The 20955-nt window shown below is 41.6% G+C and overlaps 1 protein-coding gene across 1 annotated transcript in view; it reads right to left on the bottom strand.

The window, feature by feature from the left end:
* Nucleotides 1-1777: 1777 nt before the first annotated feature.
* LOC145402554 (uncharacterized) overlaps nucleotides 1778-20955 on the bottom strand; it is a 67901-nt gene continuing 48723 nt past the window's right edge. The window contains exons 5-7 of the mRNA XM_080274559.1: nucleotides 19173-19409; nucleotides 4923-5076; nucleotides 1778-1865 (exon numbers count right to left, since the gene is read on the bottom strand). Of these exons, the coding sequence (XP_080130685.1) occupies nucleotides 4976-5076; nucleotides 19173-19409 (338 nt within the window). The 3' untranslated portion in view covers nucleotides 1778-1865; nucleotides 4923-4975. The remainder of the gene's footprint in view (nucleotides 1866-4922; nucleotides 5077-19172; nucleotides 19410-20955) is intronic.

Here is a 20955-nt window from a genome sequence, read left to right as displayed (position 1 = left end):
AGGAGGTAGGTAGGCAAGATGGATGATTGTCACATAACTCACAGTCAAAGTAGATGATGTGCAAGTGGTGAATGTCTCTATCTATTGCCAGACGCCTTAATCCCAGAAGGGGTGGCCACAAACAAATCGCCTCCACATGGTGAGTGTGTTAGGTTAATTATATGCTCTTTTTAATAATATCTAATAAATATCTTGTGTTCTTAAGATTAATATGACGTTTTTTCTTTTTTTCTCTGTCTTTCTTGTTTGGAAGTGTATGCAGACAGACAACCAGCTTATATTTTATTTACTTAAGGTAGTGATATGATGAATGATTGTCAGGTGAAGTTAGTGTGAAAGGAAAGAAAGGTGATATGCCTCTTTATCAAGCTTAAATCCTCTCCTTTTTCCCCACCTAAATAAAACCAGACTTATTTTTTCATTGCACTCCATACCCTGTTTTCTGCATGCAATAATTTCATAGTATACTGCAATGAGGAAAGTTGCAAAATGGTACCCAGAAAATTTGAAGAAAGTCTTGGTTTTGGGGTAAAGTTTTTCGAGTGGGTAAAGCAGACATTTTTTTTTTTCATTGCACTCCATACCCTGTTTCCTGCATGCAATAATTTCATAGTATACTGCAATGAGGAAAGTTGCAAAATGGTACTCAGGAATTTTGAAAAAAGTTTTGGTTTTGGAGGTAAAGTTTTTCGAGTGGGGACTGGAAAAATGAGAGCTATATTACCCATTGCGAGGACATTCTACCTTAGTTCGGATCATTTTAGGGTAGATGACTGGCTTACCCCCCTGCTGGCACTGTTTGTAAAGCCCTCAGTCACCTTTTGGAGATTCAGATTAGTGGAAGAAAAAAAGAGAGAAAAATACACACAGTTCTCACCTCGACTAGTGCCCTATATGACTGCCAAACGAGGCGTAAAAAATAGTAGTACTGTAGTAGTAGTAGTAGTAGGAGTAGTAGTAGTAGTAGTAGTAGTAGTAGTAGTAGTAATAATAATAATAATAATAATAATAATAGTAATAAAAATAGTAGTAGTAGTAGTAGAAGTGTAGTAATAATAATAATAATAATAATAATAGTAATAAAAATAGTAGTAGTAGTAGTAGAAGTGTAGTAATAATAATAATAATAATATATTGCTACTACTACTACTACTACTACTACTGCTACTACTATTCTTCCAGTCGCCTGTGTAGTCACCCCTCTGTCACTATTAACCCCTTCACTACGATCTTAGTAACCTTTTCAGACATCTTATTTACCGTCTCAAGAAAAGTTTGTAATAGTCAAGATGTTAGTTTTTCCTTCAAGACTTTCACTGAGACGATGATGCTTGTTATTCATCATCTTATTTCTGAGTTCCGGGGGATGGGGCTGGTCTCCTTAAAATATCTTCACTGTGATGTCTCCTCCTTTATTCATTTTTCAATTTATTCGTCCTCGGCGTGAAGAGGCTGGAAAAAAGCACCCTCCCCCCCCTAATATTCAGTCACTGTTTTTTTTTCATTCACTCCTTGTTATTCATTGAGAGTGAAGGACATTTTCTATTCACCGTGAGACTTTTTTTTTTTTTTTTTTCATGCCTCGTAGCGATTTTCTGTTGGCGATTTACTTTTCGTGTTATTTTCTCTTCATGGGCCAAACGATTTTTTTTTTTTTTTGATGCCAAATGGTGAAAAATATATCACTTTTTTCTTTCACTATTTTCTGTTCACGCTGAGATAATTTTTTTTGGTCTCGTCGTGAAGGGGTTAAGGTGGTTTATTTTTTATCTATCTGGTCTATTGGGCTGGTGGCTCCTCTGTACACTACTACGACCAGCCAGCCCCGTGATTGTGGTAGTTGTGGTAGTGACCCTGATGTGCTCCTGAAAAGAAGAGAGAGTTGTGGTTAGTTATGGTGGTGGTGGTGGAGGGGGCAGTTGTGGTAGGTGTGGTAAATTTGGTAGTGGTGGTAGTAGTGGTGGTGGTTGTGGTTGATGATGGTAGTTGTGGTAGTCGCGGTGGTGGTGGTTGTGGTTGATGATGGTAGTTGTGGTAGTGGTGGTGGTGGTGGTAGTTGTGGTGGTTGTGGTAGTTGTGGTAGTGGTGGTGGTACGTGGTTATGATGGTAGTTGAGGTAGTAGTGGTGGAGGTGGTGGTTATGATGGTAGTTGTGGTAGTGGTGGTGGTACGTGGTTAAGATGGTAGTTATGGTAGTAGTGGTGGTGGGTGTGGTTCTTTGATGATGATAGGAGGCAGTGAGGTGAAATTACAGGGAGAGACGTGAAGAAGAGCAGAAGAGAGAAAAAGAGAGAAAGAGAGGAGAGAGAATAGAGAGTAAGTGCATGAGAAAGTGAGATAAAGAAGAGGGAAAGAATAAGGAGAGAAAAGAGAGGAGGAGAGAAAGAGAAAAAATAATAGAGAGCAAGTAAGGTAGGAAGAAAGAGAGGAAGCGAAAGATAAAAGAGAGGGGAGAAGAAAGAGAGAGAGAGAGAGAGAGAGAGAGAGAGAGAGAGAGAGAGAGAGAGAGAGAGAGAGAGAGAGAGAGAGTAAAGAAGGAGGGAAGGGGAGTGTGGAAAGAGACTGACAAGAAAAGGAAGGATGAAAAGGAAGTGTGTGTAAGTGAATTAAAGTGAGTGAGAGAGAGACACGGAGTTAAACTAGAGAGAGAGAGAGAGAGAGAGAGAGGGAGAGAGAAAGAGAGAGAGACAGATGCAGAGACAGAGAGAAACAGAGACAGAGATCAGTAAAGTAGGAAGAAGTGTATAAATGAAAAGAAATGAAGGAAAGTGAAGGAGAATGAAGGAGTAAAATAAGAAGTTGTTTCATCAGGTATTCTCCTCACACTCCTTCATTGGCCCGCACCAAGGTAGGAGGAGGTGGAGGAGGGGAGAGAAGGAGGAGGGAGGGAGAGAAGAGGGAGGGAGGAGGGAGAGAGAAGGAGGAAGGGGGGAGAAAGGAGAGGAAGATGAGATATGGGAGTGGAAAAGAAGAGGGGTGTGAGGGATGGGGAGAAGAGGAGAGAGAGAGAGAGAGAGAGAGAGAGAGAGAGAGAGAGAGAGAAATATAAGGTGAAAGGATTTGGGGTACGAGAGAGAGAGAAAGCCCATTTAAGTGAGAGAGAAACGGGGAGGAAGTGAGATGGATGAACACTGAGAGAGAAATTAAGCGAGGGAGAGAGAGAGAGAGCGAAGAAAGAGAGATAGGAGAGAAAGCAAATAGAGAAAATGATGAAGGGAGCAAGGGAGAGAAGAGATAAGGATGAGAGAGGAGGGGTGAGGGAAGTAGAGAGAGAGAGAGAGAGAGATGAAAGTACCAGGTTTGGAAATAAGAAAAAGTGTGGCGAAAGTAAGAGAGAGAAAACAGGAACTGAAAGAAAGTAAGAAAGTGAGAAAATGTAAAATAAAGAAGTGAGGAAAATAATGACAGAATATAATGAAGAAGGAAAAGAAAATATAAAGAAAATAAGTATGAAAAAGAAAAAAGAAAATCGGAAGAGTAAAAGAGAGAGAATAGAAAGAAAATGATAAAGGAGAAAGTGTAGAGAAAATGAGATAGTGAGAAAATTGGGCGGGTGAGAGAGTGTGTAAGAAAGTGAGAAAAAAGAGCGAGTAAGAGAGAGAGCGTGTGCAAGAATGTGAGAAAATAAAGCGAGTGAGAGAGTGTGTGGTAGGCGAGGCCCCTTAAGATTTACACCACAAACTCCACTTTATGGCATCAATAACTTCTCCTAATCTGGGTGGTCGTTTAGCTGACCAGGCGTACACACACACACACACACACACACACACACACACACACACACACACACACACACACACACACACACACACACACACACACACACACACACACACACACACACACACACACACGCAACAAAATTCTAAATCTCCTTGATATCTGGTGTGTGTGTGGGAGGGTTTGTGAGTGCGTGGGAGTAAGGTGCGTTTAACTGAGAGTAGTAAATCAGAAATGAGTGCAGAGAGGAGGTAGTGGTTTTGGGTGAGTGTGGGTGTGGGTGTGGGTGTGGGTGTGGGTGTGGGTGTGGATGTGGGTGTGGGTGTGGATGTGAGTGGAGTGTGCTAGAAAAAGGGTGTGGGGTATATAGAAGTAAATGTAAGAGAGAGAGAGAGAGAGAGAGAGAGAGAGAGAGAGAGAGAGAGAGAGAGAGAGAGAGAGTAAATAAATAGTATATATGTCTTTTCGAGTAACTAATCCAAATCATTCACGAAATCAGATGAATGAAAAATAAAGTGACAAAAGATTTTCACAATTATTATTTATTATTATTATTATTTTTTATTATTATTATTATTATTGTTATTATTATTATTATTATTATTATTATTATTTTTTATTATTATTATTATTATTATTTCTATAGGAAGGGCGTCATTCATAGTTATAAAAAATGAAAAATAAAAGTTCGAGTCTTTAAAAAAAATATTAAATTGGATTATTAACAATTCTCTTAATCTCTTACGTAATTACCTGCCTTAATTATAATCTTCCCTAATATAATTATTTCTGTATATTTTCTCTAATAATACATTAATTTTCTTCAATGTTTCTCTTTCCTTTTCTTGAAACACAATGATCTGAAGATTTTTTTTTCTCTCTGTCTCTGTCTGTCTGTCTGTCTGTCTCTGTCTGTCTGTCTCTCTCTCTGATCGTCAGAATCTTTCATTTTTCCCCATTCTTACCTGTTTTCCCTAATGTTTTTTTTTCTTTTTTTTTTTTTTTCTCTCTCTCTCTGTCTCTCTCTCTCTCTCACACACACACACACACACACACACACACACACACACACACACACACACACACACACACACACACACACACACACACACACATACACACACATACACACACACACACACACACACACACACACACACACACACACACACACACACCATCCCAAATCCTACCATACTCACCGTGACCCCGCCGTACGAAGGGGTCAGGCCAGGTCGAGATAGGTCACAGGTCACTACGTCCAGGGTATTTTCTTGACGTAATCCGCACTGACGTAAATCCTCAGGTCAAGCAGGTCATACAGAAGCTCCGTCACTTGACCTGGCACCGGCGTACCTGGGGGAGATTAGGTCAGCTTAGGTTAGGTTGGGTTGGGTTGTGTTGGGTTGGGTTGGGTTAGGTTGGGTTGGATTGTGTTGTGTTGTGTTGTGTTGTGTTGTGTTGGGTTAGGTTGGGTTGGGTTGTGTTGGTTGTGTTGTGTTGAGTTAGGTTAGGTTAGTTAGGTTAGGTTAGGTTGGGTTTGGTTGGGTTGGGGTCAGGTTGAGTTACGTTAGGTCATGTTAGGTTTGGAGAAGAAGAGAGGAAGAAAGGTACTGCACTTGGGGAGGAGAGGAGAGGAATGAGAGGGAGGAAGGAGGGGAGGAAAGTAGAGAAAGAAAGGTAAGAGGGAGGAAAGTAGAGAAGGAAAAATAAAGGGAGAAAGGAAAAGAGGAAAGTAGAAAAGGGAAAAGTAAGAGGGAGGAAAGAAGGGAGGAAAGCAGAGTAGGGAAAAGTAAGAGGTAGGAAAGTAGAGAAGGAAATTACAAAGGGAGAAGTAAGAAGGAGGAAAGAAGGGAGGAAATTACGAAGGGAGAAGTAAGAAGGAAGGAGGAAGGGAGGACATTAGGTAAGAGAGTTCCTTCATTTGCACAAACTAGGAGACAGTTTTGAAGTTAGAGTTTTTTGCTGCATTTAGCAGAAAACCTTTGATATGTCTAGCACAATAGCAAAAGTTTTTCCAATATCCGACAGTCTCTTTATCCGGCGAGAAAGAGAGAGAGAGAGAGAGAGAGAGAGAGAGAGAGCAAGAGAGAGTAGGATATGGTAGGGAAAAATGTAGGGAGAGATACTGTGATTATTTTTGTTATTATTATTATTATTATTATTATTATTATTATTATGATTATTACTACTGCTACTACTACTACTACTACTACTACTACTGCTGCTGCTACTACTACTACTACTACTACTACTACTACTACTACTACTATTTTTATTATTACTATCGTCACCATTTTCATCATCATCATCATCATCATCATCATCATCATCATATCAAAACCACCACACGCCGTCTCTTTCTAGAACCAGGACAAGGAACAAAATAATATAGTTTAAGGAAAATCCAGGAAGAAAATGGAACTGCAGGGAAAACGAGGACAAAATCAGGAAAAAAATCGCGTAGCATGTGGTAGTGTGTGGAGCCATCTGTTGCGCGTAGGAGGACTGCTGGGATTGAGGGAACGGGCTGCCTAGACGATGCCCAGACTCGGATACAGGAAAAAATATAAGTGTGGGAGGAAACACAGGGAGAAAAGGTTGATGTTGGGGGAAATCCGGGATTGGAAAGGTCGGTGTGGGGGAAAAAACGTCGTGTGTGTGTGTGTGTGTGTGTGTGTGTGTGTGTATGATAAATAGATAGACGTGTGTGTGTGTGTGTGTGTGTGTGTGTGTGTGTGTGTGTGTGTGTGTGTGTATGATAAATAGATAGACGTGTTTGTGTGTGTGTGTGTGTGTGTATGATAAATAGATAGACGTGTGTGTGTGTGTGTGTGTGTGTGTGTGTGTGTGTGTGTGTGTGTGTGTGTGTGTGTGTGTGTGTGTGATAAACAAGTAGCTAGACAGAGAGATAGATGGAAATATAGATAGACAAATATTCATACATACATGCATACATACATACATACAGAAAAATATGCATACATACATACATACATACATACATACATACAACATACAGATAGAAGGACATATACGGACAGACACAGAGAGAGAGAGAGAGAGAGAGAGAGATGACAGCACCCCCAAACAGTGAAGTGTCTTGCAAGATTGAGGTGGAGTGGGGGGCCGTCTTGGGGGTGGGGGGTGGGGGTGGGATGAGGAAGAGAGAGAATAATGGAAGAAGGAGGGAGGAGGAGGAAGGATAGAGGGAGAGAGAGAAGGAAGGATAGAAGGAGGGAGAGAATGTGTCATAGTTAAGAGAGAGAGAGAGAGAGAGAGAGAGAGAGAGAGAGAGAGAGAGAGAGAGAGAGAAGGAGGGAGAGAAAGAGGGAGGGAGAGAAGGAAGAAGGAAGATAGGAGACTGAGATGAGGAAGTAAGGGAGAGAAGTATTAAGAAGAGATGAAGAAGGGGGAAGGAGAGAGGCGAACAGGGAGGAGGGAAGGAATAGGAAATGGAAGGAAGGATGGATAGAGAGAGAGAAAAAGAGTAATGGTGGGAAGAAAAGAGCAGGTAGAGAAAGAGAAAAAGAGAGGGGAATTAAAGAGCTTGAGGAAAGGAAGAAAGAGAGGAAAGATGTGGAAGAAGAAGAAGTGATCAGATAGTAAAAGATAAAAAGGAAAAAGGAAAGAAAAGTGAAATTGATAGATACATAGATAGACAGATAGATAGATAGATAGGTAGATAGATGGAGAGAGAGAGAGAGAGAGAGAGAGAGAGAGAGAGAGAGTGCAAGGAGTGTATAAAAGACTGATGACTGGGAAGAGTGAGAGAGGAGAGAAAGGAAGAAAATAATGATAAAAAAGAGAAAAAGAGGAGAAAGACAGGAGAAAGAGTGCAAAGAATGTGTGAAGGAAGAGAAGAGAAGGAAGAGAAAGAGATGAAGGTGGGGGAGAGAAAGAAGAATTGGAGGGAAGGAAGGAAGGACGAGGAGCAAAAGGTCGAAGGAAGGAAAGAAAAGAGGGAGAGAGAAGAGAAGGGAGAGAGGGTAGAAAGGAGAGAGAGGAAGGAAGAATGGAGGGAGTGAAGGAAGGGATGAAGTATTGAAGGAGGAGGAAAAGAGTAGAGAGGGAGGGAAAAAGAGGAAGGAAAAGAGGAAAGGAGAGAGAGAAGAATGGAGGGAGTGAAGGAGGAGAAGGAGATGAAGTCCTGAAGGAGAGCGTGGAGAGAGAATTGGTGCCAGACTGGAAATGAGGCTGGGAGGGAAGGAGGGAGGGAGAAAAGTAGAGAGTGAGTGAGGGAGGGAGTGAAGAAGGAGCGAGGAAGGAGAGTAGGGAAGGAGGAAGGAAGGAGGGAGGAAAGTAGGAAAAAAAGGGGGGACGGCAGGTAGGAAAGAAGGAAGGAAGGAAGGAAAGAAGGAAGGAAGGAAGGATGGATGGACAGACGGGAGGAAGGAAGGAAGGATGAATGGACAGAAGGAAGGAAGGAAGGGAGGAAGGAAGGAAGAGAGGAAAGAAGGAATGAAGTTAGTTGGGAAGGAGAGAGGGAGAGAAAGTGGGAGGGAGGTACGTAGAGAAGAAGGAAGGAAGGAAGGGAGGGTAGATAAGTAGAGAAGGAAAGAAGGAAGGTAGGTGTGAAGGAGAAAGAAGGAGGAAGTGATAGGAAGGGAGGTAAGCAGGAAGGAAGGAAGGAAAGAAGGAAGGAAGGAAGGAAGGAAAAAAGAAGGAAGGAAAAAAGAAGGAAGGAAGGAAGGAAGGAAGGAAAAAAGAAGGAAGAGGATTACGGTAGGTACACAGAAGATTGGCTACAGAGAGTGATAGCGAGAGGAAGGGAGGGAGGGAGGGAACGGGGGGAGAGAGATGGAAGGAGGGAGGGAGGGAAGGGAGAAGAGAGGGAGGGGGGGGAGGAAAGGAATCAGTGAATGGAGGAAGGAGGAAAAGGAAATCAAGTAAATTGGGAGGAAATAAAGGAGAAAGGAAGGAAAAAATAAGAAAAGAAGGAGGAATGAATGGAGAGAGAGAGAGAGAGAGAGAGAGAGAGAGAGAGAGAGAGAGAGAGAGGGTTCCGCTGTAAGTAGATAGGCAGGAAGGAGGAAAGGTATGTGTGTATGTATGTATGTAGGTAGGTAGGTAGGTAGGTAGATAAGTAGGTACGGTAATTTGGTAGGTAGGTAGGTGGGTAGGTTGGTAGGTATTTAAGGGAGGAAGGAGTTAAGAGGGAGAGAGGACAGGAAAGAAGAAAGGAAGGAAGGAAGATGGAAGGATGGAAGGAAGGAAGGAAAAATTGGAAGAGGGCGAAGGAGAGAGTGGCAAGGAGGAAAGAAACGAGATTGATTTGATAAGGAGGAGGGGAAGATGAGAGAGAGAGAGAGAGAGAGAGAGAGAGAGAGAGAGAGAGAGAGAGAGAGAGAGTTCAAAGTTCAAATAATTTATTTCCATAAAATATGGTTATTCTTACAAATCGGTATTCAAAGTCACAGATAAAAATAGTCGTGTCATACTCGATACATGATAATATCAACTACAAATCACTTAAAATTAACTTCCTAAGTTTAGATTTAAAAACATGTATGCTTCCGGAATGAGTGATATCAGTAGGTAAATTATTCCACAGTTTGGGTGCTAATATGGTGATGGCTCTGGCACCAGAGTTTGTTCTGGCTGTAGGCACAAAAAGATTATTTCGCTGTCTTGTTGTACTGGCTGTGTTTTCAGTGACAGTGGACAACTTTAGATACTACTCAGGATAAAAACCATTGACAGCCATATAAACAGTGGTACACCTGTCAAAAATATGTTTATCTTTAATCCTTAACCACTTTAATTCCTTTATGATGGGGGTTACATGGTCATACTTTCTTGCTACCCCAATAGCTACTTTAGCTGCAAAGTTTTGTAATTTCTGAACTTGCTGAAGTAAGGTATCATTTGTCGTACCCCATATACCTATACAGGAATTTATTATGCTAAGAACTAGAGATTGTACAACAATTTTTCGAGTTGATTTATCAAAGTTTTCACTTATTTGATTTATGAACATAAGTGTTCCCATGACTTTCTTACTTAATTCATTAATATGCACGTCAAAAAGCATATATCTGTCGATGTAGACACCTAGATTTTTTACACTAGTGCTCGGGTAAATGTGTTCGCCAGAACAATTTATGACAGTGTTAGGAGGAATATGTGATAGAAGTCGTCTATTACCTATGAAGATGCATTGTGTTTTTCTTGGATTTAGCATAAGTCCATTTCTAAGAAAATAATGTTTTGCAATCCGTAAGGTTCCTTCTGTTTTGGAGATAAGAGCCTCGAGATTATTTATAGTGTCAGCCTGGAGAAATTGGGTATCATCAGCATATTGCACCAAAGAACTTCCATTTATACTCTCAGCAAGGTCATTAACATAGATGGTAAACAAGACAGGACCAAGGCTTGAGCCTTGAGGGACCCCGTGAGCTACATTCAGTTTATCAGATATAGTGTTGCTCAGGCGGACAGATTGAGTCCTATTTTCTAGGTAACTTTTGAACCAGAAGCAGTCAATATTAAGCTTAGCACATTTACTTAGAAAAATGTCGTGACTTATACTATTGAAAGCTTTGGAGTGGTCACACAGGGTTAACAGTGTAACTTGCTTAGAGAGAGAAATCGTATTCTTTATTTTCTTTGCTTGAAAGAGAAGGATTGAGAGAAAATAGGGAGATAGGGAGAGAAAGAATTAGAAAGAGGCGAAAAGGATGGAGGAAGAGAAGGAGGGAGGATGAATTAGGGATGGAGAGAAAGAAGGAGGGAGAGAAGGAGAGAAAAAATTAGGAAGAGGAAAAACGATGGAGGAAGAGAAGGAAGGAGGATGAATTAGGGATGGAGAGAAAGAAGGAGGAGGGGAGAGGAGAGAAAAAATTAGGAGGAGAGGAAATGATGAAGGCTGAAAAGGAGGGAGGAAGAATTAGGGATGGAGAGAAAGAAGGAGGGAGAGAAGGAGAGAAGAGGAAGGATGAATTAGAGATGGAGATAAAGAAGATGGAGGAAGAGAAGAAGAGAAGAAATTAGGAAGAGGGAAAAATGATGGAGGAAAGAAAGGATAGGGGATGAATTAGGGAGGGAGAGAAAGAAGGAGGGAGGGAAGGAAGGAGGGAAAATCAGAAAAAGAGGGAAAAGGATGGAGGAAGAGAAGGATGGAGCATAAATTGGTGGAGATAAAGGAGGGAGGGAAGGAGAGAATAAATGACCAGGTGGAGGAAGAGGAAGATGGAGGAAAAATTGGTGGAGGAGGAAGATAAGGAGGAGAGAAGGAGGGAAGGAGAATGGAGATAATACTGATGATTTGTCTTGATCACAGAACAATTTAGTCGACTAGGAGGAGGAGAGCGAGGAAGAGTAGGAGGAGGAGGAGGAGGAGGAGGAGGAGGAGGAGGGAAGAGAAGAAGGAAGAGATGGAGGAAAGGCGGAAGATGGGAGAAGGACGAAAAAGAGAAGGTGGAATGAAGAGGAGGGAAGAGCAAAGAGAGGAAGAAGGAGGAAGAGAAGGGGAGAGAGGAGGAAGAGGGAAGCAAAGAGGTAAGAGGAGAGGTAAAAAAGAGAAAAACAATGAAGACGGAAAACGAAGATGGGGGAAGGAGAGGAAGAGGAGAGAGAGAGAGAGAGAGAGAGAGAAAGGAGAGGAAGAGGAGAGAGAGAGAGAGAGAGAGAGAGAGAGGGAGGAAATGAGAGCAAAAAACTGGGGAGAGGGGAGAGGACGAAAGTAGCAGATGACTGGGAGAAAGAGAGAAGAAGGGAATATAGATAGATAGATAGATAGATAGATAGATAGAGAGAGAGAGAGAGAGAGAGAGAGAGAGAGAGAGAGAGAGAGAGAGAGGGAGGAAATGAGAGCAAAAAGATGGGGTGAGGGGAGAAGACGGAAGTAGCAGATGGCTGGGAGAAAGAGAGAGAGAGAGAGAGAGAGAGAGAGAGAGAGAGAGAGAGAGAGAGAGAGAGAGAGAGAAATTTAATCCAATACCCCTCATAACAAAATTCCTTGTCATATAAAAATAAAACACATTCCTTTTTTTCAGCATAAATAAAATGATAGTGAGAGGATTAAGGAGATTTATTTCTTACTCTGTTTATATAAGGGAATCAGTCAGGCTTGGAGAGGGGAGGCGTGGGTGGGGGGTAAGGGATGGGGAGGGGAGGGCAGAGGGAGGGGGAGAGGGGAGAGGGAAGGAGAGGAAGGGGTAATAGTAATATTAATTGTAATAATGAAGCTATGAATACCACTACTACTACTGCTCCTGTTACTACTACTACGCCTGATAATAATAATAATAATAATAATAATAATAATAATAATAATAATAATAATAATAACAGAGAAATAAATAACGAACTAGGGAAAGTTGGGAGAGAAGTGAAGACAAGAGAGAGAAAAAGAGAGAAAGATAGACTGAAGAAGATAGGAGGGAAAGAGAAAGGGATGAAAGAGAGAAAGAAAGGGGAAGAATAGACTGAGGAAGAGAGGGGAGAGAATGGGGGAGAAAGGGAAGGGAGAGAAAGGGAGAAATATGATAGATAGAAAGATAGATAGATGAGAGCGAGATGGAAGAGAGATAGAAACGGGAAGAACTGAGTGGGGTAGAGAGAGGAGAGAGAATGAGGGAGAAAGGGGATGGAGAAAGAAGGGAGGAAGTATGAGATAGAATAAATAGATAGATAGATAAACAGATAGATACATAGATAAATACATACATGGATAGATAGATAGATAGATAGACAGATTAAATGCAAAAAGGGAAGTGCGTAGTCAGATGGAGTGATTGATGTTGATGGCGATTGGAAGTTCAGGAAGATACACCTCTCAGATGATGATGGATGAGAGAGAGAGAGAGAGAGAGAGAGAGAGAGAGAGAGAGAGAGAGAGAGGTTAATCAGTGAGTGTAAGAGGGACTGTGCCAGGAAGTGTGTGTGTGTGTGTGTGTGTAAGAGAGAGAGAGAGAGAGAGAGAGAGAGAGAGAGAGAGAGAGAGATTCAATAGGGAAGCAGGTGGGCATCACTGAAGCTCGGGAGAAATCTTGTGATGGATGTGGTTTTGAGAGAGAGAGAGAGAGAGAGAGAGAGAGAGAGAGAGAGAGAGAGAGAGAGAGAGTAGGAACATATAAAAAGAATAATAATGAAAATAAAAAGAAACAAAGACACATACAAACAAGAGATTTAGAATATCCAACTAAAAAAAAGAGAGAGAATTAAAGACAGAGGCGGTAAATAAAGAAAAATAAAGAAAATAATAGAGAAAACGACAGCTTAATAAAATGATCCCTAAACATCTCTCTCTCTCTCTCTCTCTCTCTCTCTCTCTCTCTCTCTCTCTCTTCAGCCTTCACGACTAATATGTAAAGAAAAAAATATATATGAATTTAAGAGTTGTAAAAAGAGAGGGAAAAGAGAGACAGTAGGAGGTATGAGTAGGTAAGAAAAGTATCATAACCCCCCCACCTCTCTCTCTCTCTCTCTCTCTCTCTCTCTCTCTCTCTCTCTCTCTGTCTCCAACAATGAGAAAAAAAAAGAGAATATATATACAAAGATACATTTAAATAAGAAAATAAAAGATATAATTGGTTTTAAAATCACCATCAACAATACCCCCCCTCCCTTCATTCCAGCCCTCACCTCTAAATGGTAAAGAAAATATATATATATGTATTAAAACGAAAATTATAAAAGAAACAGAATACGTAAACAAAGAGACATATAAGAAAAAGAAAGCAGAAGAAACGATAGCTTAAAAAAATGCTGTATAAACAATCTCTCTCTCTCTCTCTTTCTCTAATGTAAACATGACCCAGATCTGATCCATCGTCAGAAAAATGGCCTCAGTTTTATCCCAAGATTTATACCGCCTCGTGTAGATCCACCTGAAAGATTTATTCTGATTTATATATCTACCCTGATGTCTTTCTTCGTTCTTCAGTCAGGCTCAGATTTTATTTATTATCGCCCTCATTTAGGAAGGTGAGGTGATATACTGTAGTTTGTGTGTGTGTGTGTGTGTGTGTGTGTGTGTGTGTGTGTGTGTGTGTGTGTGTCTGTTGCCAAAATATCTCAAAAAGTTGTGTACGAATTTTCACCAAACCTTCAGGAGATAGCAACTATGTGGATGTGCAGAAGCCTATTACTTTTGGTGATGATTTGATCAGAGGCGACCGAATGCCAGCCGCCATAATTATTTATTTTAATATGGATTGGCTTTTTTGTGAAACGCGGCGACTGGATTCCGTAGAGTTTTATTTTAATTTTCTTCAAATTTGGTTCGTAGGAAGCTCGTACCTTAGCCAACAATATATATTTTTAGGCGATTAGAATTTGGGCCCCCGAATGCTTTTGTGTTGTTTATTTGTTTATTTATGTATTTAGCTTTCTTGGGCCACATTCTTGCCTGCCAGTTTCTTCTCAGTCTTGCTTGATCTGTGTATTATCCTCAAAATTTATTCGTGTAGATTTCCTTTGTGATTTATCTCGATTTTTTTTTTTTAACTGAAGATTTTCTCTATTATCTTTAGACTCAAAATCAGTTTATTCCTAGTGACGTTGGGTTTGGTTGTATGTAAATTTTTTCGTCCTAATGTAGATCTTCTTCGCTGTATATTCAATTTTATTTGTCTATTTTGATAATTTTCTTTACTTCATACTCAAAAATCTGTTCGTCCTTCAACTTCCTTAGGTCGTACTTAAGTGAAAAATTGAGACCAGTTTTATTCCTAAGATTTATTTCACCCTTAAATCCCGTGCGCGATTTATTCTGATTTATTTGTCCTTAGGTGGGGATTTCTTAGACCAGGGGCGTATCCAGGAGAGGAGAAGCAAACAAAAGAGGGCTGTTTTTTTTTATATGAGAGAGAGAGAGAGAGAGAGAGAGAGAGAGAGAGAGAGAGAGAGAGAGAGAGAGAGAGAGAGAGAGAGAGTGAACACCAATTAGGAAAAAAAATATGGAAAATGAATAAGATTAAGAAGAGGAGAGGGAAGGAGAAAGCTTTAAGAGAGACTGGCTTGACTGGAAGACGATTCAAGGAGAGAGGAAGGAGGAGAGTGGAGAAAAGGAAGAAAAGAGAGAGAGAGAGAGAGAGAGAGAGAGAGAGAGAGAGAGAGAGAGAGAGAGAGAGAGAGAGAGAGAGAGAGAGCAAGGGGAGGGAAAGTGAAGGAGAGGGAGAGAGGGAAAGAGATTGTTTCAGGAATGGATTGGGGTATTGACTTTCTTGTTCTCCTTCTGTGGGTAGAGAAGAGAGAGAGAGAGAGAGAGAGAGAGAGAGAGAGAGAGAGAGAGAGAGAGAGAGAGAGAGAGAGAGAGAGAGAGAGAGAGAGAGAGTGAAGAGTGGGTAGGGTAAGAGGGAAACTAAATTCAATAATGTGACATTCCAAGAAAGCGCAGAAATGTATATGCTGTCTCATGGTCTACCACTTCTCGATATACATAATTGCAGGAAATTTTATCTGTCTGTCTATCTATCTATAGCCAGACCCCTGAATTCTGTAATGGGTGGCCACAAACAAATCGCCTCCATGTCTCCATGTCCTCTACTGTTTGGCTACCCTTCCTCCAACTCACCCCCCCCCTCTCTCATGTGTCTCTTCACTCCATCCCTCCATCTCATCCTTGGTCTGTCCTTCCCCCTCTCCTCCTCCACCTCACTCACACCACATATCTCTCCACTTTATCCCTCCATCTTATCCTTGATCTGTCCTTCCCCCTCTCTCCCTCCACCTCACACACACACCCCTCTTCATATATCGCTCCACTTTATTCATCCACCTCATCCTTGGTCTCTCCTCCCCCCTCTCTCCCTTCCACCTCACTCACACACCTCTCTCCACATATCTCTCCACTTTATCCCTCCATCTCATCCTTGGTCCGTCCTTCCCCCTCTCCCCCTCCACTTCACACACACACACCCCTCTTCATATATCGCTCCACTTTATTCATCCACCTCATCCTTGATCTGTCTTTCCCCCTCTCCCCCTCCACCTCACACACACACACACACACACACACACACACACACACACACACACACACACACACACACACACACACACACACACACACACACACACACCTCTCCACATATCTCTCCACTTTATCCATCCACCTCATCCTTGGTCTGTTTCCCCCTTCTCCCCCTCCTCCTCATTCACATACACACTTCTAGTCAGTCTCTCACTCTCCATCCTCTCGAAATGACCAAACAATCGTGAAATTCCAAGTATGCGCAAAAACATAATCTCTGAACCAATCTGCAGTCACAAATCTCAAGAAAGGAATCACGGCACCCCAATAAAAATGAATAAATTCCCTGAACGCGCATAAATGTAACTTTGCGCTATCTAGGGATCACGTCACATTGAGAAACAGGGAACTTTGTGGACGAGTTTCTCATTGGTTTAGGAAATTTCTTAAGGTCTTTTCCCTTGCGATTTATTTTGCACACGACACTTCAGTTTTTTTTTTTAAATGTTGGTGGTTAAAAGTATGTTAAATAATGTTAAAAATATATATAAAGCATAAGAGAAAATGTGAAAATGTTATAAGTATGAGGGTGAAAAAGATACAAAGGAGTCCACGACAATGTGATGATGTTATATACTCAGGAAATCGCAAAAAGGAAAAAAAATATATATATACTAAGTCTTGTTTTGCCACTGATAAAGGGAGCTAAATTTCGCGAAAGTAAAGAAATGCGAAGAGATATTCCAAGGATGTGCAGAAGTACATCCTTGCGCTATTTTTAGGACTCCTCATCAGTAAAGAGACACACGAAGATTTATTTTATTTTAACGATAGTGATATTCCAAAACGGCGCAGGAGTGTGATTTTTTTTCCCCTTTTCGGATTCTGCATACCCAATCATCATACAGAAGAGAATATCCGGATACACACTGATGCAAAGTAATATTCCAAATCCGCTCACAAATGCATACTTGCGCTTTCTAGGGATCACCACTCCGTCAAATAGAAAACGCAGGAAACTCAAATTCGCTAAATCAAGGTGACATTCCAAGATCGCGCAGGAACATATCTTTGCGCTATCTTGGGACGTTCCCGTCACGTCTCATGTTTCGCGACGTCATCTTATCTGTTTCTCCATCGCTCCCGCCGTTCAGTATCAGTTTCCGATACGCTACGGGAGGCAACTGCGCGTTTTTAAGATGGCGTTATTTGCGAGAGTGGCGAAATTTATAGCCCGGAGTGGCGATAGGGCGGGTTTTACAGCCTGGGAGAGAGAGAGAGAGAGAGAGAGAGAGAGAGAGAGAGAGAGAGAGAGAGAGAGAGAGAATGTGTAGGCTATGTACAGTATTTAGTGTGTATAGATAGATAATTAGATGTGTGTGTGTGTGTGTGTGTGTGTGTGTGTGTGTGTGTGTGTGTGTGTGTGTGTTACGGAGGAACCTATCACGTATTTAGTTTATAGATAAATAGATTGTGTGTGTGTGTGTGTGTGTATGTGTGTGTAACGGAGGAACCTATCACGTATTTAGTATATAGATAGATAAATAGATGTGTGTGTGTGTGTGTGTGTGTGTGTGTGTGTGTGTGTGTGTGTGTGTAAAACGGAGGACCCTATCACATCTATCACCAAACAAGCCAATATCAGTAAATCTTGATATTCTTTCAACAACACATCAAACCAGCGATAAAAAGAGAATTTGATAGTATACCATAAAACGTAAACCAGAAAAAGAAAACGTGGAAGAATGTTACAGAAGGAAATAAAGAGTGAAAGAGAGGGAAATAGAGTGAAAGAGAAGAGAGAGGGGACAGATAAGAGAGTGAGAAAGGAAGAAAGGGGTGAGAGAAATACTGGAGAGACTGTATGAAAGAAGGAGAGGAGAGAAGTGGAAAGAGTGAGAAAAGAAGAAAGGAAGGTGAGAGGGATTGGAGAGAATGGATGGGAGAAGAAAGAAGAGAGGAGAAGAAAAAGAAATATAGAAAATGAGAAAAGAAGAAAGGAGGGAGAGAAGGACTGGAGAGAACGGAGGAGAGAAGGATTGGAGAGAATGGAGAGGAAGAAAACAGAAAAGAATGAGGAAAGAAGAAAGGAGGGAGAGAAGCTCTGATGAAAGTGGATGAGAGAAGAAAAGCAGAAGGAAAAGAAATATAAGAGAATGAGAAAAGCGAAAAAAGAATTATAGAAGGATTAGAGAGAATGGAATGAAGGAAAAGCGTAAAGGGGAAAATAGAGCTATGAGAGAGAGAGAGAGAGAGAGAGAGAGAGAAGTAAACAACAAAATCTATTGGTCCTTAGACGCTATTTATGACAGAACAGAGGCGTATCCGAGGGTGGGTCTCTCTCTCTCTCTCTCTCCAGACAGAAAGAAAGCCGGAGAGAGAGAGAGAGAGAGAGAGAGAGAGAGAGAGAGAAAAAGAGAGAGAGAGAGAGAGAGAGAGAGAGAGAGAGAGAGAGAGAGAGAATCTTGGGTATGAAGGGGGTAACTGCTGTATTAAAGAAAGGCTAGTAAAACACATGAGAGAAGAGGAGCGAGGAAATGGGAGAAATAAAAATGGAAGAGGGAGCCACATGGAGAGGAGAGAGGGAATAGAGGGAGAAAAGAGTGAGAGGAGACGAGAGGGGAGGAGAAGAGAAGAGAGAAGCGACGAGATGAGGAGAAGAGCGATAAGAATGGTGAAAAAGAATGATGAGGGGAAGAGATGAATTTGGAAGGCATGGGAGATGACAGAAGATTCAACTGAGGAGAGAGGAAGAGCCCAGGCGAGGCGAGGAGAGGAGAGGAGAGGTGAGGAGAGAAGCTAAGAAAGTTGGAGAAGAATGATGAGGGTAACAGATGAATTTGATGGGCGGGAGAAACGAGAGAAAATTTCACATCTACGTATCTCTTAGCCAAAACAGAGCTTGGAAGTAACCATATCAAAATCAGCGGACGTCAATGTGCTCAAAAGGTTAATATTTTACACATTTTACAAGGAGGATAGATATTTATACATCTCTTTGGGTCTTGTACGAATAGTTGGCTTTTAGGTGTAGTGGGGTGAGGGTGGGGGATGGTGGGGGTAAGGGTGGGGGATGGTGGGGTAAGGGTGAGGATGATGAGGGTAAGAGTGAGGCTGGTGGGGGTGAGGGTGGGGATTGTGAGGGTAAGGGTGAGGGATGGTGGGGTAAGGGTGGGGGGTGGTGAGGGGTGGGATTGTGTGTCTGGGTAAGGTATGGAAGTGTAAGGTAATGGTAGGTTATAATAATGCATACGGGATTCACCTTGCATCATTAGCTTGTAGGTGTATGTGTAGCTGTAGGGTGTGGGCTAGGGTGTGTGGGTGTAGGTGTGGGCCGGAACAGGATGCCAGGGTAGTGTAAGGTGTTTTAATTTAACAGTCAGTACTCACCTTGCACCATAAGCTTGTAGGTGTGGGTAGTGCCTGGGTGTAGCTTGGGAAGTGTGGATGATAATGGTGGGAGAGGCTGGATGGCAGGGTGGTGTAAGGTGTAATGAATACGTATATAGTAACCACATAAACTGACACCCACCTTGCACCATAAGCTTGTAGGTGTAGGTGGCGCCAGGGTGTAGTTTGGGAAGTGTGGGTGATGGTGGTGGCCGGGAGAGGATGCCAGACACGGGGTCCAGTTGGAAGTGTCTGTCCCCTGGTGGCGCAAAGAGCTGGTAGGTGACGGAGGCGCAGGGGCAGCGGGCCGACTCACCTGGACCCAGAGGACAGGTGAGCCCCAAGTCCTCATCAGTGCTCCAGGCTCGGTACACCACACCTGGGAGAGGAAATAGAGGTACGGTCAGGCCATGAAGTAAGGCCACAGAGTCCAGTCAGATTCAGTGGACTTTTTTACATCACTTTCTGGCTCTGTTTTAATGTCACGGAGTCCATTGAGTATTAGACTTTTTTTTACATCACTTCCTAGCGCCATTGTGCATAGAAGATCATTATAACAAGAGGCGTATTAGCTCAAAACGAGATTAACTTTTTGGGGCACCACTGATTACATTTAATATCCAAATAATTAGAGCCAGAAAAGGATAGTAACAAGGAAGGCAGTCCCACTATCACCTACCACAAACTCGCCTCCCCACTTGAAAAAAAAAAGTTAGGAAAATGATTAAAACACCATTATTACTGGAAAAAAAAAACACAGACATGAGCTTTAAATCTAGAGAGCCTTTCGTTGCCGCTTACTCGAACTATGGGATACTCTCTCTCTCTCTCTTTCATCAACAGCACCATCATCATCATTGTCGCTATCATTCATGTTAAATGTACCTGTCCAATATGAGAGTTATGCCATTTAGATTGTAATGTAATGAGAGAGAGAGAGAGAGAGAGAGAGAGAGAGAGAGAGAGAGAGAGAGAGAGAGAGAGAGAGAATGGTGGTGAGAGGGGAGAGGATTTAATACGGCAATAAAGGGAGAGAATAGAGAAAATGAGAAGGGAAACTCAACACAGCACCCTTGAGAGAGAGAGAGAGAGAGAGAGTCATGAAAGGTTGAAGAGGAAGCACACAATTAAGTTTAACCTCCTCCCCTACTCACTAACTTCAAGATTAACCTTTTTATACTCTCTCTCTCTCTCTCTCTCTCTCTCTCTCTCTCTCACCACCCTCCTCTTCTTCCCTCTTTCATTATCCACCCCTATTTCTCCCCCTTTGCTCCTATTGTCCTCATTATATGGCTCAATTATCGTGTTTATTTTCTCTTTATTTTCTGTTTATCATCCTACACCCTCTGATAAATAAATTCCTTTGTTATTTTTACTATATTTTCTTTACTTCTTTCTCATCTTTATTTTTCTCATAGTCCTTTATTTTTTTTACCAATATTTCTTCGTTATTTCTATCTGTCTTTATTTATCACATTGTGTTACTTGGGAGGTTGTTTCAATATATTTTTTCCTGGTTATTCATTGCATCTATATCCATCATCTCATCATATTTCTTCCCTCCTTCCTTCCTTCTTCCCTCCTTCCTTCCTTCTTTCCTTCCTTTCCTTCCTTTCTTCATTCTATCTTTCCTTCTTTTCTTTCTTATTTACTTTCTTTCTTCCTTCCTTCCTTCCTTTCTTCCTGTGGCGTTAGTTAAGTGTTACCTGTGCGTTGATATGGCGTAATTACCTTTGCGTTAATTAGTTTTACCTACGGCGTGGATTGGACTTACCGTACCTATTACATTAGCTTTACCTGTAGCGCTAATTAGTCTTACCTGTGGCGTTCATTAGCCCTATCAGTGGCGCTAATTACTCTTACCTGTGGTGTTAATTACTGTTTTCTGTGGCGCTAATTACTTTTACCTGGAGCGTTAATCTTAC

The sequence above is a fragment of the Coenobita brevimanus genome, chromosome 58 (assembly GCF_032717465.1).
Source record: "Coenobita brevimanus isolate Jiangsu-jjx chromosome 58, ASM3271746v2, whole genome shotgun sequence".
In the NCBI taxonomy this organism is placed as follows: Eukaryota; Metazoa; Arthropoda; class Malacostraca; order Decapoda; family Coenobitidae; genus Coenobita; species Coenobita brevimanus.
This window is presented reverse-complemented; position numbering and strand designations above follow the sequence as displayed.